General features: G+C 43.3%; 1 protein-coding gene across 6 annotated transcripts in view; it reads left to right on the top strand.

The window, feature by feature from the left end:
- The window catches only part of LOC107378702 (CUB and sushi domain-containing protein 3), a 434,947-nt gene that overhangs the window by 78,139 nt on the left and 330,600 nt on the right, over window positions 1-26,208 (top strand). For all 6 annotated transcript variants that reach the window (XM_070550820.1, XM_070550818.1, XM_070550816.1 and 3 more), the window contains exons 4-5: window positions 11,931-12,125; window positions 22,026-22,275. In XM_070550820.1, coding sequence (XP_070406921.1) covers window positions 11,931-12,125; window positions 22,026-22,275 — 445 coding nt within the window. The remainder of the gene's footprint in view (window positions 1-11,930; window positions 12,126-22,025; window positions 22,276-26,208) is intronic.

Raw genomic sequence — 26,208 nt, 5'->3', positions numbered from 1 at the left:
GCTCAGGCTAACCATCTTCACCATCCCCACCGTCTTCCTCCTCTCATCTCCCCACCTGCCCCCAGATGTGAACCTTCACCTTACCATCCACCCATGTGTACACTATCTGGGGGAACAGATCTGGTCTCACCCCACTTCACCACCTTTAACTGTGTCCCTAACTTTTATTTCTTCTCTTGCCTTTATGCTGAACTGGGTGGGTAACACATTTCATTACCCGTGAGGTACAGCTATTTCCTTTTATTTGAATATTGAAGGGTTGAAAGGACAGTGAGAAATGTTTTCCAATTTATTCAGTGGCAATTTAGATGACTTGTTGTTTTGCCACTTTTGCACTGTGGGAGTCAGATTATGGATTGAGCCAGTGCTGTGATATGTAGACCATAACATTCTGTCTCTGAGGCCTATCACTTATTCCTTAACTGCCTGGCGTGGCAGCATATTACCCAGAATGCAGCATGAATACAAACAAGAACAAATACTTATGAAATTGTATTTTCCTTCTCCTGGATGGTTAATAGTAGTCATGCAGAATGCATGATTACAACAGAACATGGTGGTTCAGAGTTTATGACTGAAATCAGCTGTTACAGATTCAATAAGGTAACGCTTTCACAAGTGCTTTAGTCAAGTCAGCTTTAACAAAGCTTTGTTCCCAATTTCCTTGAATAAGTATTTTATTTGCACTCACAGCTGCTTCTGCAGGTATATCTGTTTGTTTTGCTTAACATAAATATCTAATCAGCCAATCAGCTGCAACTCAGGGCATTAAGGCAAGGTGAAGACAACTTGCTGAAGTTCAAACTGAGCATCAGAAGGAGGAGAAAATGTGATTTAAAAGCCTTTGAATATGGGACAGGCTGGTCTCAGAATTACGATGCTCTTGTTATTCACAACTATCGGTAGGTTTTATCAAGTGGTCAGAGGAGGGGACACTCCCCGTGAGCAGCAGTTGTGTAGATAAAAATGTCTTGTTGAGGTCAGAGGACTATGGTCCAACTGGCTCTAGGTGATGGAACGGCATCAGCAGCTAGTCACTGGTTCCTACCAAGGTCTGCAGAAGAGCATCTCTGAAGTACTACATGATGAACCTGGAAGCAGCTGGACCACAGAAGAAGAAAACCAGACCAGATGTCTCTCCTCTCAGCTAAGAATAGGAACCTGAGCCTTTGATTCACACAGGATCGCCAGAAGTGGACCAGAAGAGACTGGAAAAAGCCTTTCTTGATCTGATGAGTCTGGATTTCAGGTGTCGGGTCAGAATTTAGTGTCACCAACATGAAAACATGGATCCATCTGGTGCCTGGTGTCATGTTTCATGCTGCTGCCACTGGTGTGATGGTGGTGGTGGTGTTCTTGTCCCACTTGGTACCCTTCAGGACCCCTGAGCCTGGTTTAACCACCACAGCTAACCTGAGTATTGTTGCTAACCATGTCCACTCCTTTATGACCACATGGACCCATCACCTGATGCTACTTCCAGCAGGATCATGCACCATGTCACAAAGCTCAGATAATCTCTAACTGGTTTCTAGAACATGACCAAAGATAGACGTCTTCAACAGTTACCAGATCTCAGTCCAATCCAAAACCTTTGGAATGTGGTGAAACGGGAGCTTCTCCTCATGGATGGAGCTCATGCTGTCGTGTCAGGATGGAGCAAAACCTCCGAGGACCATAACCTCTGAGGAATGTCCTAACTAAGTCACATTTTGTTCCAGGAGACACATGGAGCAAGTGGCATAGCTTTACCTAAAGCTAGCATTGTGCACATCTGTAACGCTAATAACAAACTTTACTGTAAAAGCTAATAGGCTAACACTTTTATTGATGAAACCAGCACTTTTCTCCACTTCCTAAACATTTGAATGGAAACAATTCTTCCAAAACCATGTAAACTTTCTTGAGTGAAAAACTTTTTTCCTTCCAAGAGTGAGCTGGAAAAACCAAAAATCAGAATCTTAACTGAGCTCATCGGGATATTTCCATAACAAATCCTTTTTTCACATCCTAATTTATCGTGGAATGGCTCTAGCGTTGGTTTGCACATGAATATGTATGCACTTCTCGTTCTGATGCCTAAAACTGTGCAATGTTTAAAGAGTTTCAGAGATAATTGAATCTTGCTGGCAATTGGATTAGACTTACCTGTGTATGAAGGACGTGGAGAAGGACACATCCAGACTGAATCTAATCAGTCAACAGTGCATCAATCTATCGAGTATTTCCCTGGATTGTTTTACTGATTAGAGCCAACTTTTTGCAGCTCTGCAAGTGGATTCCAGCAATCTCAATGCTTAAGGGATGATAAAAAGGTCAAGCTGCATGTATTAAGGAGCTGAGCTGCAGAGAAACTTCTACAATGCATCTAAACAACGGCTTCTGATGCTTTCTGAGGGACTGGCTGCAGATTGAGGCAAAGCTAATTGCTTATCCTTTGGTGAAGGTTGTATACGTGCAACAAAAACATGGCAGCACCTATCTAAAATCTGCCCTGACGCCACTTTAACCTTCACTTTATAATGGAATAGTTACTTAAAGACAGCTGACCCATAAAATGTAATTTCACATTTTTTCCTCCCTGGATCTTGTCCTCTGTCTGCCCGTGTTGTTGCAGATTGTCCACTGAGCCAAAAAACTACGTTTGTGTGTGCTTGTTTGAGCGTGAGTTGTTCACCAGCTGCCTGGCACTGCGAGCTAACATGGCTTCACTCTGAACTCTTTTCCCCTTCTGCATAAAAAAGGCCCTCTCTGCTAAGCAGCGAGCGAGCGAGCGAAGCATCAGGCTGGGAAGCCAGACTACACAGGCCGTCCTGTGGGGAAAGCGTGCTGCCCCCGCGCTCACAATGCTGCCACTCCGTCAAACTTCCATCCTCTTCAAAGAGCTACAGCGTCATTAGTTATACAGGAGAAATAAATAGCTCAGCCCCAGAGAAATCTCCAACCCAGCTACCTCATTTACTAGTTCACATAACTCACGCTTTACCACAGCGGAGATGGGTAATGCAAGCCTGCATCATTTCTGTTGTCTGGGAATCTGGATTTTAGAGCCGAGTTTTGGTAAAATAACAAAATCCTGCAGCATTCATGTCTTTGTGTGGACTGTTAGTCTTCAAAAAAGGCTCTTCGTTTCCACATTTCATTAGCGTAGGATGCATTTTTAGTTGCTGACTGGTTAGAAGTATTTCCATCATACAAAATGTGTAGTTTTGTAGATCAGGTGATGCTCAGCAAGTCTTTAAGTCATTCACTGACATCTTAGTTTCCTTTTTTAGACACATTTTCCTCCCTCTGAGCTAACAGGACCCCCTCGTTGTTTAGGAGCAGGTGTTCTCTCAGGGTTCGGTTAGATCAACACTTTATTTAGGGACCTCTAGATACCAATAGTTGTTGGCTGACCGTCTAAAACATCTGAGGGGCTTGCTTAAGTCTCCATAAAAGTTGGAGGTCGGATTTAGCTCAGCTCTTGTCGAAATTGCTTCATTTCATTTCAAATCTGTTCAAAGCAAAAGGTTAATTTATTATTTAACCAGATTCTTTGAGATAATTGTGTTTGCAAAACTACTCCACGGCCCTGACTGCATTAAAAACAGCTAAAAACGATACGTCAACAAAAACTGTAACAGTCTAACTTACCAGGATAATTGGGTTCATTCCTCCCATATGGCTCAGCTCAGTGACCTTTAGTGGTGGAGCGTCCGCCCTGGGACTGGGAGATCAGAGGTCAAATCCCGGTTGGGTCATACCAAAAACCCAACACCTCCCTGCATGACACTCAGCCTTGAGGGGCTGGATTGGGGGGTTAAACTACCAAATAGTTTCTGAGCGCGGTCGTGTCTGCAGCTCCCCACTCTCCACGGGGATGGGTCAAATGTGGAGGACAATTTTCACCACACCACACCAGTGTGTGTGACACCGGTCTAATCTTAATCTTTAGAGGGAAGGTCCTGCTTGAACTCAGTTCAAGTTGGTCTTTATTCTGTTTCTAGGGGCCAGACCAGTTCATCTATAAATAATTATGCTCATAGCAGAATGCACAATCAGCTTTAAGGTTGTTGGATTTTAAAGTTAGCTTCCTCCCTGCTGAATCTTCTCAAACAGATTTTCAGCAGCAAATTATTGAGGACAGTTGAGGACAATCCTTGCATCATGTGATTTCCTCCTGGAAAATATCACATTTTTATTTAGCTGAGTGCAATTTGCCCGATGTCCCAGCAACATCTGGTCGCTGAAATTAGAGCTCTCGTCAGGCTTGAGGTTCACAGGGTACAATCTGCTGTTTGGTGTGATTTGTAACACACTCTCAACACCAGACGACAGTCTGAGTAAAGTCATTTTATACTGAGATAAAACATGCATTAAAAAGCAAGTTTCACCCCCTCATGAAAAGAACTGCAGTTCAGCTACACAGAAATTAGACGACAAACAAAAAGATCGTGAAAGTTAATAGAAACAGGAATTCAGAGGAGATCAGAGAGGCAGCGAGGCTGCGAGATAGAAAAACAGGATTAGTCTGGCTCAATAAACGATGCACAATTTGTTTTATTTCAGTGCTAATCTAATATTTGTAGCTTTTCCAAGTAAATCTAGTCCATCTCTGTCTCACATACAAGGCTGTCTCACAGAGCTAAAAGTTTCAGAAGTCACGACAGAAGTCCAGAACACTTAATCCCTGTGGTCATGTGTGGGTCTTCCTACGGATCTGCTCCCCAACCCTAACACTGGCCTGAAAAGCCAGTGCCATGCTTCTTTATGGGAAGCATTGCATCTGGGAACTCTTCTATTCACTTAACCCCACCCCTGACAATTCTGACCGAACCAATCAGCGCTGTGCAGCGTACGTCTCACACCGGAAAGCTGAGTTTCTAATAAACAACAGAGATGGCACCTGAAGCGGAGTTCTCTGCGGCTCTTTCCTCTGTTCTAAATGACTTGAACATCCTTAAAACCACAAGTAGAAGCACTAAAAGCCTTTCTTCTAAAAAGAGATGTTTGCGCCGTCGCCAGATGCCATTTTTGACTGCAGCTAAAAAAAACTACAGCGTCACGCGGTACAGTCGGCAGTTCCGCCTTTTTTCTTATTGGTTATTTTTGAGCTGGCTAGTCCCGCCCCTCGTGTGCCTCTCTGCCTGTGAGTAACTAGTTCTCTGTGGAGAATTAAACTGAGGACGAGTCTGGCAGGTCAGGCTACTAGAAACAACCCAGCAAGCATCTTTCGGTGAGGAGGAGCAGTAGCTCCTGCTGAGCTCCTCCAGATGAGGAAGCTTCTTACCTTATTACCACCTGTAGATGGTTCAGGGAGGTTCTGCTCAGACACGTGAAAAGAGAGTTACAGTAGTCTAAGCGTGAGGAGATGAAGGTGTGGATAACTGTCTCAAGTTCAGAGCGGGACAGAATGGGACTCAGCTTAGCAATGTTCCTGAGATGGAAGAAAGAAGAGCGAACAAGAGAACTGACATGAGAATCCACAGAGAGAGCTGGGTCAAAGGTCACGCCAAGATTCCTGACAGAAGGTTTGGTGTGAGAAGCAAGCTGACCAAGAGAGTCTCTGACTTTGGGAACCAGCTTGTCTGGGGCACAGATGAGGATCTCAGTCTTATCTTCATTCAGCTGTAGAAAGCTCCCAGCCATCCAGGTTTTAATCGTTTACTTGTCATTTTAGCCCAACAGTGAGTGGGAGGGGCTAACGCTGATAGCGATTGCCCTGGTCTGAATGACATCTTTAAAAATGATGGCAGCTCTCTTTTTGGGGAATTACTACTGAGTTGGTTTAAACCTGGCAGATAATATAGAGTCCGGAGTTTCTGACCCAAAGTCCGTGGTACAACAGTGTTTGATCGTATAGGAGAAAATGTTTTCCAGCACCTCCTCAGTACCGGTCCTGGAAATGTGTTATGTTGTAATGAATGCTCTTCTCACTCTGGTTTCCATCTGATCAAAAACACTCGGAGTGTTGACTGTGATAATCATTGGCATCTTAAGCTAAGCCTTTGTAATTATAATTCTGGAACATTCCTTGATTTAAGACCTTGCGAGTACTCCACTCACCTCACTGTGAGCATACTTGACTTGGCTGGATGTTGTGGAGGTAATTATCACGAACAATATGATTTTTCATTTTATTTAACAGCTCCACAATCGAAGCAAATGCACTAAAGGACTGATTTTAGTCTTTGATGAACTTAAAGCTGACCTTCTCTGAATCCACCTGTTATGATTTAGTTGAATAACAGTATGTTTTGCTAATGAAGTGTAATGTTGTTGTTGCATATGAATAACTGTAAATCTTCCTCTCTTCACCAAGCTATCAATAATTCATTTCAATTTGCATAATATATTCTCTAAACTGTGTGTGCTGTTTGTAGTGGGAGGTTGCATATTGGAAAACAAAACTTGGATGTTGGAGAAATTTGTAATGAGTTAAATTATTTGTGTTCCTTCTTCACTGCAGGTAGAAAAAATAAATGACACAACAAATAAGAGAAGATCAGATTTCAACATGCTTGCTCTAGAATCTAAAAAACTGCAACAACGTTCTGTTATTTTTAAGGTATCCGTCCATCCATTGTCTGAACCTGCTTTGTCCAAGTATGGTTGCGGGGAGGGGGGGGGGGGGGGGGAATCAGGCGGGGTACGCCGTGGACAGAGAGCCAGTCCATCACAGTTATTTTTAAGATATTTAAGATCAATTCAGACAAACACAACTGTAGAAACCATTGATACATTCATCATCTTTGCTGCAGACTTTTAATAAATAATTTAGCGGAAAAACAGCTGACGGTTTTTCATGAGAAGATAAATAGCATTCATTAGAGATCACATGTATTAACAACGCAGTTCTGAACATCTGCAGCAAGAGCAAAAATCCTTCCTGGAAGTTAAATTTAGAAATCAAGCCTCAATCATCTTCAGCGTCAGCGTTTCAAACACACTCCATCTTTTCTGTATTTATTCATCTCATGCGTGTGTGTGTGTGTGTGTGTGTGTGTGTGTGTGTGTGTGTGTGTGTGTGTGTGTGTGTGTGTGTGTGTGTGTGTCTTCTTGTACTTACTGCATACTGAGGACCATTTAGACAATTTTTCCTACAAAGTGAGGACATCTTTTTGGGTCCGGGGGGATCCGTGGATTCGATGTTTGTTCATATTTTTAAAAAAGTTAAAAAATCAGTTGCATTTATTTAAAATAATAAACACAATTAGGAGAATGTCTGTCTGGATTCATTTCACTTTCAACATGACTGAAATTACAGAAATAGCAGTCTGACTCACAGAGGTGGGAAATGCTCAGGTGAGCTCCAGTCAGCTCCCGTCATAGCCCCAGGTTAAAGAGTCTACTCTTAGTCAATTGTGTAACGTGCATTTGCTGAGAGGAACGAGCACGTGTGGGTGGAACAGCAGCCTTGCAGATATTGTGGAGAGATTACATAAAATTTGTGTGGAAAGGCAGATAATGCATGGGTAGATTGCTCTCTGACTGAACACTCCTTCAGTTTGTGATTCATCTGCATCACCGTTCACACTTGCTGTTTTCCCAGGGAGCAAACTGACCTGATTAGTTAGGGAGACATGTGGCCTCACTTGTGTTCTTCGGTTTTTGTATTTTACAGACATCCACCCCTATTCCCTGCATTAGCCACCGATAGAAAATAGACGATTTTTTAAATGACACTGCAGAGTCTCACAGAGACGTCTCAGTGATGAAAACTCTGACTGCGCACGACACGATGCAGGTCAAAGCTAAATGATCCGTACAAACAAAAGCTCTAACATAAGCAGAACTAAATATGATCTGAACACCCACAGTGGGAAAGTTATTCATCTAAAACGTTAAAGCTCAAGCATCAGCGTTTTAACGGTGAGTTACTGGTTTTTAGTTGCATCATGTAGCTGTTTCAATACCAGTTATTTCCTTTTAGGCAGCAAATATTTAAACTGAATGAAATCCCACAGTGGTTGGTGTGTTTGAGAACAGTGAGGGGTAACTCTTGTCCTGAGGTGAACTCCACAGCGTCCAAACAAAACTAATAATGCACAAATCATTTATTTATAAAGTGGTTTTTTTCATCAATTAAATAAAAATTAGGACACTGTACTTGATTTGTAGGTAGTATAACCATAGATCTTCTAGCTAAAGCCATACTTTTTCATCCTCATCATTCTGACAGAAGCAGATCTCGTTGCAGGGAATAAAATAAATGAATAAATGTTGTGTTGCACAACTGACACCTGATGGTTAATAAAATGGTAAAAATTTGATTTTTAGTTCATTTTTGAATGACAGATAAAATATTAACACTTGGGCTAACAGAATAACCTTTCATACTGTTATATGACCATAGCAGCTCCATCCAGGTGTGTCCCACTTTAAACATATAATAGGGTCGTTGTTAGAACCTTTTTCATGTGTGTTGCTGTGAATGGTCACTTACCTGTTTCCTTGTACATGCAGCACACTTGATGGTGAGTGATAAATACACAATGCTTTATAAGAGGAACAAGCAACAAGGGAATAGGCTGGAGTAAACGAGACTGCAAGTGTTCAAACAATTAGCGGTTGTTTGTTTTTCAGGCATTTTAGAGAGAATATAAAATTAAAGGTTTCATTTGTGTGTGTGTGTGTGTGTGTGTGTGTGTGTGTGTGTGTGTGTGTGTGTGTGTGTGCGCATGAAGGAAGAGCTTTGTGGGACACTTTGTCCCTTTAACACCTCGAGCCTAAAGGATTGACCCAAAGACATCACTGATTGATTTTCTGACTATTTTTTTCCTTTCTTTGGTTTCACATTTAAACTTTTACCCACCCTAGATTAACAGTTTGTGTGATACTTTTTCCATCCTTCGTCCAAAAAGGTAGAAACAATTATGAACAACAACGGTGGAGGACAAGTCCTAAATGGAAGGAAAAACCAGTACTGTAAGGAGGAGGCATCACCATAAACTCAGTAAGAGCCTCTACAGGTGATCAAGATTTGCCGAGGTTTTAAATCATTAAAAAGGTGGAGATGCCACGGGGAGAAAGTAGTCCCAACATTCACCTGATGGTTAAATCCTGGCATGCAGCACATTAGGCCTCCCTGCTGCTTCTGTTCATGGCTGAACGTTGGAGTGTTGCTAAAGCTCCCAGGATTCCCCTAGCAGTGTCTCTATCCACCATATGGTCCAGTTGAGTGTATTCCCTGCTTTCGTTGCTTGATTTGAGAGGTGCATCAAACATATGCGATGGCTGATGAGCATATCAAAGGAGGCATTGTGGATCAGTTCTGCGTTTGGCTTGTGTTACCGCCACTGGCATTTGGGAATGTTCCACAGATAGGGGGGAGAGCCAGTCCAGTCAGCAAACTCAAAAAGCAATATCATAGAAAAACAAACATAAAAAAAAACATATGTCCAACAGGATAAAGAGCCTAAACACAAAACCTAGAAACCCTGAGGTGATGTGCAACTGTCATGGCTCGAGGTAAGTGCCTAACCCAAGTCATGCAGAATCATCACACAAGTCCAGAGTAGTAAAGTAAAAACGTCTTTATTATAAACGGTAACTGAAAACTGAAACAGGGAAGTCCTGTGCTGAGGAGCCAAGACAGCTCGAGTCTTTGAGGTGTTCAGGTCGAATGATGAGGGGAAGGGAAGCCGGGAAGGACGCTGAGCAGAGGGTGAGTCTTTGAGGTGTTCAGGTCGAATGATGAGGGGAAGGGAAGCCGGGAAGGACGCTGAGCAGAGGGTGAGAGGTTTCGTAGGAGTGAGGCAGCAGAGGGAAATCCGAGTAGGAACGGCGGAGGAGGACGAGACGTGTTGAATAATCCAGAAGTGAAGACAGCGAGGGTGAGAAGATGACGAGGTGATCCTGAGCGAGACAAACAGGTGTAAGGGATAATCCAAATCCAAATCCGAAAATACAGTCCAAGGTCAATAATCCAAAAGTCGAAGGCGAGTCAAAACACGAGTTAATAAGTTTCAAGGCGAGTGGCTGGTGCTACCTGAACTGGTACAATCATCCGGCGAAATGAAGTGTCTCTGTCCTCCTTTTAAACCCGCGTTCCTGATTAGAGAATCGTCTGCAGCTTTAGTTCCCTCTGCTCCCCACCTGCGGAGAATGAACTCAGATTCTGATGAGAGGAGATGGTGGAACTCACCTCTGCTCAGGGACATGACAGCAACAGGTTTCTGCTGTTGTTTACGCCTGACTGAGAGTAAGAGCGTATGAGTGTGGGTTTGTAGCTCTCATTGTAAGCTCCAATCTAAATATGAACACTCATTTGAAAGCATTTATCTGTTTTTATATACATTCTGTTAGCAACTAGCAAAAACAAACAGCAGCATTAACTGTCTCTGGTGGATCCCCAACCCAACATCCACACTTTCATTTAGTGGAGAATAAACTTCAAGTTGTTTTTATTTTCCTCTTTCTCTTGTGTTGCTTGAAAACTCGTTTTAGGCGAAAAGCCATGAAAGAACCGCTTTTTTCTGCTTTCATTTTTGCTTCAAGCTGATGGCCTCAGTACAGCGTGCAGGAACAAAGTGTCAGTGTGTTTTTCTTAGAAGCATGTCCATCTTAGTTCAGCGTCCTTCAGAAACGAACAAAAATAAGGACATGGAGTTCTTTTTGATGACAAACACCGAGTCTGCTTTTTAATTGTGCAGCTGTCACCACCAGTAGTGGTGTTATAAAGGTCTACATACAATCTACACACAGCTGTTTTTGATCTAATTGGACCCACGGATACGAGCTGGATCAAAGTTCCCAAAGATCTGAATGTGTTTTACACAATAACTGGGTGACAGGGCTCCGAAAATAACACCATGATCTGAAAATCAGACAGGGCGTTACTTGTTGCAACAGAAGTACCAAAGGGACTAAGAAGGCCCAGACTTTATTTATCCTTTTAACTGAACACAAAGTGACGGTGTCCGGCAGAGCAGATGAGAAACGATGTGCCATCACGCAGGCAGAAGATGCCTTTACAGGTGAACACCAGTCAGAGCCGGAAACCTGCATCTGCTGCAGAATACGATCATGTTTCTCCTGAATAAACCAAGTATTCATGTTTCATTTTCACATCGCAGTACTTTCACTGTTTTCTCCTGGCTACTTGTTTTTGAGTTATTTTGTCACAGAAAATAAAAAAGAGAAACAGCAGAAAACATCTTTTGTAAACGAGTTACTCATTTGGTCGTAACTGTAGGGATTCACTGGGAGAGATATTTTAATTGAGTGTTTAATCGTTTGTAAATCCTCAGGAGTCCTAATAAATTCTTTCCCAGTAGATTTTAGAGGAAACGTTGAGTTTCGCAGGTGTGCTGATTCCTTCTACACTTTATTTTTGTTTTTGACTCCTGACTGATACTTGTATACTTCCACGACCTCTGCTTGCTCTTCATGTTGACCACCAGCTTCACCCTCGCCTAAAGTCACATCCAAATCCACTTTGCTCGATGGAACAAACAGAACCCTAACCCATCTCTGAAGAAGTAAATATGCATTTCAAAGCCGATGGACCCTCTCTCCGCTTCTCAGCTGTGGCCATAAATTCTGCTCATGAAGGTTATGAACATGATTGGTGACAAACGACAGCACTGGCAGAAGCCGTGTTTAACTTCCTCACAGCGTTTCAACCACCTTTCTGTTTTCTTTTAATGTTTTAATAATCTGTTTGTTTTCTCTGCACTCTGTTGCAGATTAAAGCTACATATTGATGATGTCAGTCAAGTTTTAACATAGCACTAATATGAGTCTTCGCCCAACAATAAAGCTGTTCATCTGTTGAGTTTCAACCAAACAATTTACACAGATTTAATGTTTCCTGGCATTTGCATCTTGTTCATTACTTGTAGGACCTGACCTACGATGCCAGAGACTGAAAAGGAAGCCCAACAAGTTTTCACAACATCTGGTATAAAAGGAGCTAATATTCGTGTTCATTAATTTTTTTGTAGAACTGAGAAGCAGCTCGTGTGGAAACCCAGGAGTTCCCCCCAAAGGCATCCTGAATGGGACTCAGTTCAATGTGGGTGACAAGATTCGCTACCGGTGCGTCACAGGCTACGTCCTGGATGGTCATTCGCTCCTCACCTGTGTCACCACCTCTGCTGGTGTGTCCGTGTGGGACTTCCCAGTGCCCATCTGCAGAGGTGAGGATTTTTTTTTAGTAACTCATTTTGTTAGCCATGTCTGAGAAAAAGTTTCATTTGAGTTCATTTGATTTTTACTGCAGTGTTCCTGCAGGAACTTATGGGACATTCCCATCTGTACCGGGTCGGCCCGGGCCGGGTAGCGTAGGTTGTTTACATATCTGGGTGGCCTGGTATTTTTCCGGGCCAACCAAGGCTCATTCTCAGCCCTCTTCTCGAGGGGGTCTGCTTCAGGCCGACCAGGGCCAACACACCCACTGCTGACAGCAAATTCACACCTTCCATTAGAGCAAGTCTCTGATTGGTGGGTAGAATCAGCCCACATGGGCTTAAGGCAAGGATGTATGGAATCAACCGGGCCAGGCTGGGGCCGACTGGGGCTACCCGGCCCGGGCCGACCCGGTACAGATGGGAATGGCCCATTAGAAGTGAGTTTGTTTTGACCTTTTTCTGTTAAACCAGGAATGCTAATTGCCTGTTAATGATTGACAGTCGGATGGCTGCAGCAATAAATGAACATTTGTGCACTTCATGTGCTAAAGTGTGACACAACCCTTCATTACAGCAATAAATACATTTACAGTCTGATGGGATAGGGTGATCTTAATTATGTTGAAGATGATGATTAGAGTTTCCATGGCTGAAAAGGTTAATTAAATATTCCTCTCTGGGGAGCAACTAGCTTAAGTGTGTTAACGCCATGAGCAGTTTTCCAGCTGTATGCGGTCTACAGCTTGACGGATATGGAGGAGGAGATTTGACAACTTCTCATTTCAACTGTAATACACCAAATGGGAAAGCTTTTCATGCTGTAGAGTCGGTGTGTAATGAAGCTCACATGCATACATGCATAACACAAGAACCAGCTTACATCACAAAGATGTCTCAAGCTATGTAGCAAAATAATTTGTCCTTTTTTTTGCATCATCTGCTATTCAGAAACTTCTGAGCATTTTCCAAAGTAGTACTGTCCGTAACTTCACGCCTTCAGAGAGGTTGTACGTACGTAATTCATCTCATCAAGCCCTTTTGCTCCATCGTCACATAGACTGAGAGAAGAGGACACTACAGAACCATACTCATTTGTTTCTGACAGCTGCTTGATGAATGACAGACTAGTGCTCCCCAAAGCATGCAATTTATCTCTTCTGTGGTTAAACGAGGCCTGTTGTTCATAACTGACCCGCGTAATCTGTTCTCCCATCAGTTGGAAGTCATGGTGTCGTTTAGGCATCGCGCAGGGGATTCAAACGCTGAGAAAGCAACTTTAGGTTAGTTCCTAATTAAACAAACTGATTCATAATCATCTCGACTCTTCAAGGGACCCAAAGTCAGCTGTCCTTTAAGGGGAGGAGGTTTTCTCCAAACTCAGAAGCATACAGGGGACTAGTAAACCAGATGACTTTGGCAGGGCTGAGAGGAAAAGGCGAATGTTTTGTATGAGAATTTCAAAACTGTGTCAGAACACAAGGGTCAGAGTTGAATTGGTCTACTAGATGTTGTGTCTGTCTTACATTTATTTATTAATTTTGGCAAAAAGGAAAAATACTTTTAAAGAGGAGTAGCTCAGGAGGTAGAGTGGCTTGTCCAGTAATCAGAAGGCTGCTGTTGTGTCCTTGAGCAAGACACTTAACCCGTCTGCTGCTGGTGGTCGGAGGGACCGGTGGCACCAGATATCGGTGGTCTTGCATCCATCAGTGCGCCCCAGGGCAGCTGTGGCTACATTGTAGCTGTGTGCGAATGGACGGATGACTGATTGTTTTGTGAAGCACCTTGGGGGGCTGTAGAACCCTAAGATGGAGCTTTACAAATACAAACCAGTTGTTTTTAATTTTTTACCATCGAGCCATGTGCTAAAATGATCCTTTACAGCAGGGCTATTTAGCACGTTTTGGTTTTAACTCTGCTTCAACACACATGATTTCAATTGGTAGGTGATTAACAGGCTTCTGTAGAGCCTGATGAGCTGCTGCACAGGTGATTCAACCACCGAATCAAGTGTGTTGGAGCAGAGAAACCACCAAAACATGCTGGATACTGGCCATCGAGGCCTGGAGTTGAATAGCTCTGCTTTACAGGGTTAATGAAATGCCACGCAGACCCCACCGCTCTCTGTATCCTGAATACAGCACTTGCAACTTGAGAGTGCAGCCTGCTTCCAGCACATTTCCTGCATGTTTTATATCATAAACAGTTGATTTTTTTTTTTTTTTTTTAGTGATGAATCACCCCTGTAGACACTAACAAAGGCTGGGGAGATGTTTCAGCAGTTAGATTCAGGTGTTAAAAGACGAACGCACAACGAGAAGATACGTTAAGGTTTTGCATATACTAAACAGACACTAGGGGGTGCTAAAAGCAAGTCAAAACTGCCTTTGAACTGTTATCTGTGTTATATTGGGCGAACTGACACCATTTTGATCAATGACATAATTTTCCATGTTCAGATCATTTCCCTCCCATCTAACCCGATTAGCTGTTATTTGTTGTCCTGTCCTGAGAGATGACATCTTCCTGCCATACTAACAGATTTTCTATCATTTACTGACTAAAAAATAAAATAATTTCTCACTTTTGGACTTTTAATCGTTCAGCTCTTTGTTTTAATGGAAGGAAATAACAGCCCTTTATTAAATAAGTGATTAAATTAATTTATTGTTAGTTAAAGTTCTGGTTTCAAAAGTGCTAAATCACCTTTAACAAAGCAGGTAGACAGAAAAGGAGTCCACTTAATGTTTAGTTTTAAGACATTTCACAGACAGTAGAGCAAACTCGCCCACGCTGGTTTATGTTACACTCCGAACTGGAGAGAAAAAGGTGCTGTACATGTGTTTTAGAAATTGTAAGCCTGGAGAAAACAGAAAGCTGCAGATGGATGGTTCCCTTCCATGAGGACTAAGTCAGCCTCATTGCCACAGGCCAGAAACATCCCTACTTCTCCAGAATGCATGAGGCACAATATCTCAGTGGTATCTGGGCCGTCTCCTGAATGTGGGCAGATGGTCCTTTGATCTTATTTCCTTGGAGAGTCTTCCTCCTCTGCTCATCACCAATGGATTTAGGATGAACACACAACAGCCCAAATCTGTCCCCATCCATCAGTCACCTCCGGTCCCCCACCCCTCAGTGGGTCACAGTCAGTGTCTTTTGTTCTGGTTTTGTCTTTGACTTAGTTTTTTTTCTCCTGGAGCACTTTAAATGATCAGATTGTGTAATTATATGTTGTGACACAGAATTATTTTGAATAGAGCTCAGAAAAGTGTATTTATAGATGCTTGTGGATGGAGTCGGGTTTTTGTGCGTCACAGATTTTCTGAAAGGTGACAAAGTTGTAAATCTTATTGATAAAGTGCTCTGCAAAAGTCAAGACTCAGCCCTCATGACCAAAGAAAAACTCTGAAAGACCTTCAGGAGGCTGCAGGACTACTGAACAGGACCACTTTGAAAGCTGCTTCATAGCAGAGTGGAAAGAAATTAGGGATGATTAAAAACTTTTGTGGCACCCAACCTTTGTGTGGTTAGCTTTAGATTCAGTGAGACAGAAAATATGGTCAAAGCAAAAAACCAAGACAGAACCACAGCTGAGAGAAAAAGACCACAGAGGTAGAGAAATAATGCCTTTTGTGAGTTACAGCACACACCCAGGAGCCCATTTTTGATCTAAATTGTTTCTTGACGTTCATTAAAATGCACAAGACAACAAACGGGACAGCATGGTAACAGGAGACTGGTTGAATAAGCGGCCATTCTGAGTCCCAGACAAAATTAGGAATTGGGTTTCAGACGTCCTTTCTCCTAGAATAAAAATAACTTATTATTTTTCTTTTTAAACAACTCAGCAAAGAAAAAACTGGAGTTTTTAATCAATCAATCAATCAATCAATCAATCAATCAATCAATCAAAGCTTTATTTATAAAGCGCCTTCCGCAACCCTGTCAGGAAGCCCAAAGCGCTGAACATGGTACAGTTGTAAGTAATTATACTGAATAAATCAACAATAAAAGAAATTCAAATTACAAAATACAAATTACAAAATACAAAATGGAAATTACAAGATAGATGAAACATTCTGGTAAAATACAAATGTGTGAGACACAATTGGATTGAGTGGATGGATTGAGTGTACCAATGAAAACTGTGGAATGGATTCAACATAAAAGAGGGCCATAATCAAACATGTTCTGGAAATGCCAAGCAGAGGAGGTGTGTTTTTAGGTGATTCTTAAAGACTGGCAGAGAAGGGGACAGCCTAACTGAGGGTGGCAACTGGTTCCAGAGTAACGGTGCTAGGACTGAGAAAGCCCGGTCCCCACGGGTACGACACCTAGACCGAGGGACAGCGAGCAGGCCTTGGTCAGAGGAGCGCAGAGCACGTGATGGGGAATGTCTGTTCAGGAGTGTGGCCAGATAGGGGGGAGCACCACCCTGGAAGAAATGATAAACAAAGACGAGTATTTTGAATTGTGAGCGATAGGAAATCGGAAGCCAGTGCAGGGAGGCCAGAACTGGACTGATGTGGTCCCGTTTCCTGGTCCCAGTCAGCAACCTGGCAGCGCTGTTCTGCACAACCTGTAGGCGACGCAGTGTTGACTGACACAACCCTGCGTAGAGAGAGCTGCAGTAGTCAAGCCGAGAAATAACAAAGGCATGCAGTACCCGCTCCAGGTGGGCTCTCGACAGCATATGCTTGATTTTAGCAAGGCGTCTCAGGTGAAAGAAACTGGACCGGATCACAGAATTGATGTGAGCATCAAATTTAAGTCCTACATCAAGTTTCACCCCCAAACTGGTAACAACTGGTTTTGAGTATGGAGAAAGAGGGCCAAGATCAGCATAACGATCCACATTCCTGCTGTTGGGGTGAAAAACAATGAGCTCTGTCTTTCCCTCATTCAGATGTAGATAGTTGGACATTAGCCAAGACTTCACCTCATTAACACAGGAGACAAAGGACTGAGCTGTAATGATCCTTTACAGCAGGGCTATTTAGCACGTTTTGGTTTTAACTCTGCTTCAACACACATGTTACACATGTTTAGGTTTTCAGCTACACTTAAACATACTCAGAGTTTGGACCTCTATATGGACACCACCCACTCATCCTACAGGATGAAAACAGCTGAACTTTTCTGTTCTATTAGAACTGAAACAGCTGATTTTGGGTTTGTGGAAGAGGGCCGCACTGTTCTCATAGGCTTCAGATAGTAACAGGGACACAGATGATCAAGGATGGATGGGCAAAGTTCTGTTGATTATAAGATAATGGCAGTGCCCATGTGCCTCCTCACCAGTATGATTTTTAAGATTACATCACAGCGAGTCAGCGAGGCCGTCCACATTTAAAAGATGCTAAAATGCGTCTTCGTTTCCCCTCATTTCAAGAATGGCCCTGGCGTTTCCTCACAGGAAACGGCTGCCCCAGATTTCATTGTGGGCCAAACAGGAGATTGGAATGGCGCAGTAATCCGGAGAGAATTACAGCTGTGGTGGTAGCTCAGTGCCCTAGTGGTACGAGCGTCCACCCTGAAACTGGGAGACCGTGGGTTCAAATCCACCGTTGGGATTAGACTTTAAAATGGGACCCGATGCCTCCTCGTGTCTGCAGCCCACCGCTCCTCCAGACCGGCTCAAATGCAGAGAAATAATTTCACCAGAGTGTGACCACTAATGGGACTTTACTTAAAAATGAATACATTATTATTGTTGGTTGTGTTGTTAGGTTTTTCTCATTTGGATATTTATTCATTAATTATATTTTTTGTCAAAAATATGAAACGTACTAATAAACAAGCTTGTAAGGCGGGTCCTGCTTTCCTAATGTAGAGCCACTTAGTTTTACCATCGTGGTTGCTAGGCGACAAGACATGCGTTGGGGGTGAAGCAGGGAAAAAATATGAAGGCCAGACCATCCTAATTCCCAGCCCGACCTCACCGGTCTGCGTAAACCGGCCACAAAGAGAAGCATTACAACAGATTCCATTTAATAAATAAACAAATCAGTCACAATTGTTCAGCTACCAGATTTCTGTTCAGATTACTTTATTTTTCCACTCAGCCTTGATTGAAAACCTGAAATGACCTAGAAACGGTCACCGTCTCCAAATGACCCTCAGAAATATTCATGATGCAACATGTGAGTCGTATCGCTGCACCCATTACAGCCCTCCTTCCATTTCTCAGCCTCATCAATGTTTAACGTGACGTGTAGCAGAGTCCTGCTATAGACCGAGTCACTGCCTCACATTAACACCGGGATTATTAGGGAGGGAAAAACCACAGGTTGGATAGAAAATTATACATTAGTTCCTTCCCTCCATCCTTGGGGTGAATATTTCAGAGCAGAAAGACAAGTGCTGTATATCTGATCAAAGTCAAGGGGAAAGAGGCTTAATCCGTCCTCAAGTAGCATTAGATCGCTGACGCTGGGATGTAAATGAGCTCAGCTAAAGCAGTCCTAATCCTCACACCATCTTTTTTTCTTTTTTCTGACACCATCTTTAAACAGAGATGGATTTGTCTTCATTTTCAAATCCAGAAAATGTTCTGCTGATTTGCCAAGGAGAACGCATGCCCATCACTTACAGCCCATTTCTGGACCTCATCTGCTGATTCTGGACGCTAAGCTCGTCAGTGAAACAAGTGAGAATGGTGCATTTTTACAGCTGCTGAGCGCTTTTGCACTACCGACCTGACAGTACTTTGAACCTCATGATTTACAAAACCATGCATGGGTGCGTCTCGTCGAAGGAGCCGGTAACCTGCCCGGCTTCCTCTGTATAATTAGGAATTCCTTCAAAGCTTCTTCTTGATCCTTCCTACAATTTGTCAGCACCTGTAGGCACATTAATGACTTACAAGTAAAGCCATTATTAATAAATGTGGCTGTGGGCTTTTTTTATTGCTTCTGGAAAATCTTGTGCTGAAATATTAGATGATCATCGGCGGCACACACACCAGAGGACGATTAGCATCTTTTGTTCTCGTTTGCAGAAACTGTGCTTAACGCTGCTTGCCGTGAGTATGTGTTGACTTTTTGCCACTGTGGTATTGTTTTTTTTCTACATGTATATATATTTATCCATATATGTTTAAACCATTAGCATAAGCTGTACTCAGTGTGAGCCTTAAGACTAAACGTGATTTTGCCTACCTACAGCGCTGCATCTGCTGTGTTTTGATATTTGACAGAATTGGCAAAGAGCACGCCTTCCCTTGATGCCTGCAGCCTGAGCTGATGCACCACAGGTTTTTCTTACAGCACAGATGCATCCAGAGAATCCGGGCGGTTCAGTGATGCAAATCAAAGTTTAAAGTTTATGGGCCTTTGGGCGATCAGCATTGCTCACTTTACTCTCAGACTTGTAGACTGAGCATTTACAGTAAGAATGTTTGAGATTAGAATTAAGTAAAATAAATAAATTCATTCATTTGTTTTGTACAGAAACATGGAACTGCCACAATGCACAATATGTTCCAATAGAATTTTCACTTTCTTAACATGTACATGTGCACACATACGTTTATATTTATGTTGTACAAATATGCATGTTGTCCCTAAATTTCAACGTATTTGATTTAGATAAAGAATTTCTTGGCTTGGGTTTAAAAATAAAACAAGAGCTAGCTGAAATATGAAGCAAGAAAACATTTTTTATTTATATTTGTTAATTGTATTTAGAAGTCTGATACTTTTACACAATTATTGTGTTATAAGTTTATGAGGTTCCCGTTAAGTTTAAGACCCAAAACAATCCCCAAAAATTTAACTTCATTTACTCTTTCCACCACATCACCATTACAACATTCATTTATCTGTAACCAAAATTAAAAATTCTTAGTTTTATTCCACTTATTGGTAAGATGTTGTTTTTATGGGAACAATCAGACAAAGCAGTTAGAGAGAGAAAGATGCAGAAACACAATAAAAGATGTTTTCTAGTTCTAGAGAGGCTGATGCTTTGAAAACATGAAACAGAACGTTGTCACTTTAAAGTAAAACTGTTATTTAAACAATATTCTTCTAAAATAATATTATAAAGTTATATTTTCTGACACATTTTATATAATTACAACAAATTATTTAATTAGTTGTACAGCAAACATGCTCTTAATGTTGCAACACTATTTTTTATTAATCTGATCACAATGAGTAAAATGATCCTAGATGTTTATTAGGTAGGTAAATAGTGATAAAGTCATAAGAATTTTAATATTATGAATAACTCACTGAACAGCTTAGTATTAAAGCTGCCGTTTTTAAAATTTTATAAATCAAATAAAAACAAACAAATTCCCCTAAGAGTAGCAATGGTAACACACACACAGTGAAAACTCTGAATAATGATGAATTTAACCCAGCGATGGCATTCATCAGTAAACTAGTAATGGATTTATCTGGTAAAAGATTTGTTTTTCTATCCAGCAGCCAAATCTTTTTGTTTGTTTGCAAACTCATTTTTTCCACCGAAGCTTCAAATTTTCTTTCATAATCGTTCCCAGAAATGTTCTTTGAGGACGACCGGAAGAGAATTAAACTAAAATCTTAACTTTAATGCCTCTTTGATCAAAATCCCAATGCTTCCATCACTCTGTTTTTTCATATAAACAAATATTTATCTCACTTTTCATTCCTGTCACCAACAAGCAGCAGCAACACAACAGTTTTGAATGTTTTAACTACATTTCAGTCTCTGTTGATACAAATGACCTTTCACAAATCCAAGCCACTCTTTGCTAAGTCTTCAAGGTAAACGCTGTATAATAGAACTATTTTCATTTCTTTTCTTCTACTTTTTAGGTTGGATAGGCTGCCCACATTCAGCTAATGCTCCTACACCGCGCTTGCCTTTGGTTTAATCTGAGAGAAAATCTGTCCTTACATGTGCCACAATCATGAATGTGTCACCCTGCATCAATATCCCATCTCTGCCTCGGCTATAAGGACTTTGATCAATTGTCAGACTTCAGCTAATGTGTCAGAGACTTGCATCAAGCCAACTAGTAGCCTCACTCATCTATTTTCTCCCAGTTTTCTCTCAATTTAAGAAAAAAAAATCATTCTTTCAGTATCATCCACCCACTTCCGTGTTTCCTGACCAGTCATTTAAGGCAGCATATGGGAATACGTTAAGGCTGGCATCTCTGACAGTCAGTAGTGGAGCACTGAGCCATCAAAGGTTTTAGCTGGCACAGCCGAGTGTCACATATTAGTCTTAAATGATGTGAAAACTGTGAAAGCCCTGCCATCATTAGGATTCCTCAGAGAGGGAGAGAATGCAGGGATAGACAGAAGAGTGGTGACTTACAGTAAAGAGAGCGGGAAGTAAGTGAGAAGCGAATAGGAGTAAAGGAGACACTTTTAAGGTGGAATGCATTGAAATTCACCTGATGTGCCAACCTTCCTACGCTGGATTTGTGTTTATTTTTGAAGCATTATAAGCCGAGTTTATCACTTTTGTTTGTTGCTTGACAAGGCTTTGAGGAAACAGATCAATTATGTGCGGGGTAAAAGGCACACTTCGGACCTGTCTCACCTCCTATCGACTATCACTGGAAAAATCAAACAGCTTCAGCACACAATTAATTGGTTAATCAACTAGTTAATTGATCATTTCTTCTGTTAGCAGACACTCGTCAATGTGCTTAATGACTCATGCTGTAAAGAAAATTCTTTCAGATATGGTTGTGTATTTGCTCTCTGAATTGATGTAGATGCAGCATCTCGACAAATGTGTTAATGTGAAACAAACAAAACGGTTGTTGTCACTCAGCTTGCCTGTGGGTATTTGAATAGACAGTTGCAGATGTTTTATGCCTGCAGGCTTTTTCCCCCTCATCCGAGTAAAAGGTCTGACATAACCCGAGTGCGTGTTTCTGGTTTTCCCCTCTGTGACTGACAGCGGAGGACACGTGTGGCGGCACCCTGAGGGGCTCCAGCGGGCTCATCTCCAGCTTCGATTTCCCCGGCGGTGACTCCCCTGGCACCGGCGGAGGAGCTGGTGGTGCTGGAGGCCTGGGCAGCAGCGGGGAGTGTAAGTGGACCATACTGGCAGATCCGGGCGACACCATATCTCTGGTGTTCACCGACTTTCAGATGGAGGAGAAGTCTGATTATCTGGAAATTGAAGGATCTGAACCGACAACCATCTGGTGAGTGAACGTGTGAGGAGTGAGGTTGGAGAGCGCTGGTGTTGCAGCAGTTGAACATTTATGAGTTTGCACTGTAGCCAAGGTGTGTGTGTGTGTGTGTGTGTGTGTGTGTGTGTGTGTGTGTGTGTGTGTGGTTGGTGTGGTGCTAACGTAAATGGCTCTGAGATTATGAATGTGCAGTTTAGAGTCTGATTTGTAAAATGAAGACAAACCCAAATCTAACTTATAACTTATTGCTGTGAACAAGCACGCGCCGCCTTAACTGTTTTTATTTTTGGTAAATTCTAAATATTTTAGACAAGCAAACACAAATCCAGTTCAGACAAAGCAAAAGGAAATTGCAATCTAGACTTTGATTTTTTGAGTGGGGAAAAGGCAAACCAGCCTGGTTTCATGTTAAAAAGTATTTATCTCTTGGTTAAAGCATGAATTTATCACTTTATTTGGAAAGTGGTGTTCTGTTTCACTAGCCACACCTTAGTCTGATTAGGGTCAGGCCTGCAGATTTATGAAATCATTTCAATAGAACCGTCATTGTGCTAAAGGTCTCAGAAGAACGATACGGCACGCCCAATTTCAACAAAAGTTAGTAGCTAAAGATCCCAGAACGTCTAAATCTCTCCTCCACAGACTTAATTAGGTTTAGATTAAAACAGAGGTCACGAGAAACTGTGTAATACTTATTCTTTCGTCAATATGATCGTTCACATCGAGTTCCATGTGCATTTTGAAAGTGAAAATAGTCTTCTACCCCTTGTCCTCCATTAGCCAAAAAAAAAAAAAAAAAAAAAGATGGGAAAACAGTCGTGTCAGAAAAAGCTACTCCAATCTACGTTGCACTGAAAATCAACATTCATGGACTCACCCAGCTTCACTCATGAAGGGGAAGGCTGTTGTTGGTTCAGCGTTCAGTTAACAGCAGAGGACATTTCAACTTGTTGAAGCTAACTGTGAGCATTAGCAACTCCACCACACAGCAGAACTCCTCCAGTCCTGTGTTACTTGTGGAGATAAAACATCAAAGTTGCATTTTTTACTCAAGAAAGAAGAGCAAACAGAGGCGGCAGCTGTTAGCCAATCAGAGATGTTTGCATATCATGAATATTAATTAGTAAGCATCCCAGTCCTGCCATTCTCCCCCCAATTCCTCCCACAAAGTTCTCCTGCCAGAAACACCAGAGCTTCTTTTTTTTTTTTTTTTTTTTTTTTTTTTTTTACCGTGTCCTGTCTGGCTGTGAAGCAAGCAGAATTGATGTCTGAATGCTGGTGATAAGCCTTACAGATTTATTCTCAGGTGGAGCATCAAAGCGTTTGCTTTTAATGTCACGCCTGATACTTAAAACTTTATTGTTATTGTTGTTGAATGCTTTGTAATTCCGACCAGACATGGAGACAGAGGTGAAAGAGAAAGGAAGAGAAAAGGTGGAGAGAGAGGAGGGGGGGGGGGGGTTCCACAAAAATAAACAATGAACAAGAGTCTGCTTCTAAACCTGCAGAAAAAGACAAAAAAAACAAAAGGACACAAAAAAGGGACACAACAACAATACAACAAGATCTACCTATCACTGCGTCAACTTGATGAAAAAAAAACCCAAAAAAAACCTATATATATATATATATATATATATATATATATATATATATATATATGTATATATATACACACATACACATATAATCAACATTGCTTAACTGAAGAATCACGATAATCGATAATAAATCACAATGCATTAAGTGCCCCCCATAGTCTAAAGACATGTGTTGAACGTGCCCAAGCCCATACTTTTGAGAGCACCATGTGAGCACCTGTGTGTGTACACGCGCTTGTTTATTTAAGGTTTCTCTATAGGAGCGTCCAACAGAGAGTGTGAGGGACCACAGATCCGCCCCCCAAAGATGCGCAGGAGACGGGGGGAGCTCCAAGTCCCAGAGATCCAGGCGTTGCCCCAGAATGCAGGAACCCCAAGGAGACTGCAACCAGAAAGGCCCCCGCCCCCCTCGAGAGGCACAGAGGATCGCCCCGGGGGGCCACAACCAGCAGCCGGCAGAGTCCCTGGAGATATCAGCGGCAAGCCCACAGGCCCGCCCACAGCCTCCCACCCCCTAGCCGGCCGAGCCCGGGACCCAGCGACCCGGGACCCAGGGGTGACCACCCCCGCCGGGGACCCAGCAGAGCCCAGGGACCCAGACCCCACCAGGCAGCCACCGGGATCTATCAGGCAGATGCCAAAATCTTAAACCCCCAGACCCGGTTGCCACGAACACTCAGGCAGACCATGGCACAAGCCCCCACACCAGGTGTGGCAGGGGGAGGGGGGACAAAGATCTATATCATCAAGAGAAGTTCCAGGAGAGGGGAGGACCCAAAGGCTCCACCTGACATATACAGTCATACACAAACACAGTCACACACTCCCTCCCTCATGCTCACACATGCACATACAACCCAAGACTTACAAAAATGCACGCCGGACACTCACTCATGCTCCCCATACACACCCTATTAACTCTGGTCCCGGTACTGCTGCACATGGGGTACAACCATCACCGGTAACCAGAGTTTGACCCTTTCTGCTGGGGTGCTGATGAGCAGGCTCCCCCGCCCAACGCTGAGCACAGCAACCCACCACCCCAGACCCCAACCAGACGGCCAGATCTCCCTCCTAGCCTCCAGCCCCAGGAAGCCTAGCAACAACAGAGGTGGCTAAGACCCCTAGTCTCCCTCCACCTGCTCCAATATAGTGTTGTGTGATCATGAGGTGTATTCCATGGCTGTGGTGAGTGGGCAGTGCGGGCATCATCCGGCATATGCCAGCTGATGCCACCGCACCACCCCACTTACACCCTCAGCCATCAGTGTCTAAGTGCGGTTTAAAATTGGAAGTGGGCACCGGCACTCGGGAGGAGGCTGAAATATCCCCCTGCCAAATGCCGTTGAATGTGCTCACTCCCAAGGCCCTAAGTGTGTGTTTGTGTGGAATGTCGTCAGTGGAAGTGTATAAGGTGCAAATAAAATTGGGGGGCAGGTTGCCACAGGAATGCGGAAATGGGGTCCATACCCGCACTCCCTGACTTGCCCACCCCCCAAGGTCCTATGTGTATGTTTGTGTGATGATGTGAGGGAGCAGGAGGAGAGAAATGTGCGGGGATGGGGAGGAATGGCTGGTTGGGCTTAGCCCTCCAGGGAGCCAGCTCCCCTACTGGCCCCAATAGGCACCTCTGTTGTCAAACTGCCACCCAGGGCATGGAGACCCCAGCCCATCCTGCCAGGGCCCAAAGCAGCAGCATTACAGAGCCTCACGGAGTCCGAGGGCACCAACCCAGCCCCATCCCATCAGAATATCTATGCCCACCCCTGCATTTGCACAACTTCCAGAATATATAAGACATGGGACATCCAGGTAAGGTTTGGTCCTCCCCGTCCTGGACCTCCCCCTCCCCTGTGATGGAACGGCAGAGGAGCCAAGGTCTACTTGATGCCCCCGAACCCGGGCCAGGCACTGCTGAGTGTTCCTGCCTTCTTCCCGGCAGCATACATGTCAGGACCTGACCCCCAAGGCCCCGCCCAGATCCCCACACGGGGCCGGCCACCCCCAAACCCCGAGCCCCCAGGCCCCCACCCAGATCCGCCCAGGGGTATTGCAGCCGCTAGGCAGTGATCCATGGCCGCCGCCAAGATCCCCAAGGGGCCCCACTCACAACCGCCAGCAGTCCACCCCCCGAGGCAACCCAAGCACCTCCAGAGGGGGGCAACAGCCCCCCAGTCCCAGACACCCCCAGTGAACCCACCTCCAGGGAACATCCGGATACTCCAAACTCAGACCCCACACCCCCCCACCCACACCATCCCGCAGGACAACATCAATGGCCCCCCACCCTCGCTATGTGATGGAACCGATCAAAGGAGCCCAGAGAGATTCATCTGAAGTGGAA

The sequence above is a fragment of the Nothobranchius furzeri genome, chromosome 5, assembly GCF_043380555.1.
Source record: "Nothobranchius furzeri strain GRZ-AD chromosome 5, NfurGRZ-RIMD1, whole genome shotgun sequence".
Lineage (NCBI taxonomy): Eukaryota > Metazoa > Chordata > Actinopteri > Cyprinodontiformes > Nothobranchiidae > Nothobranchius > Nothobranchius furzeri.
This window is presented reverse-complemented; position numbering and strand designations above follow the sequence as displayed.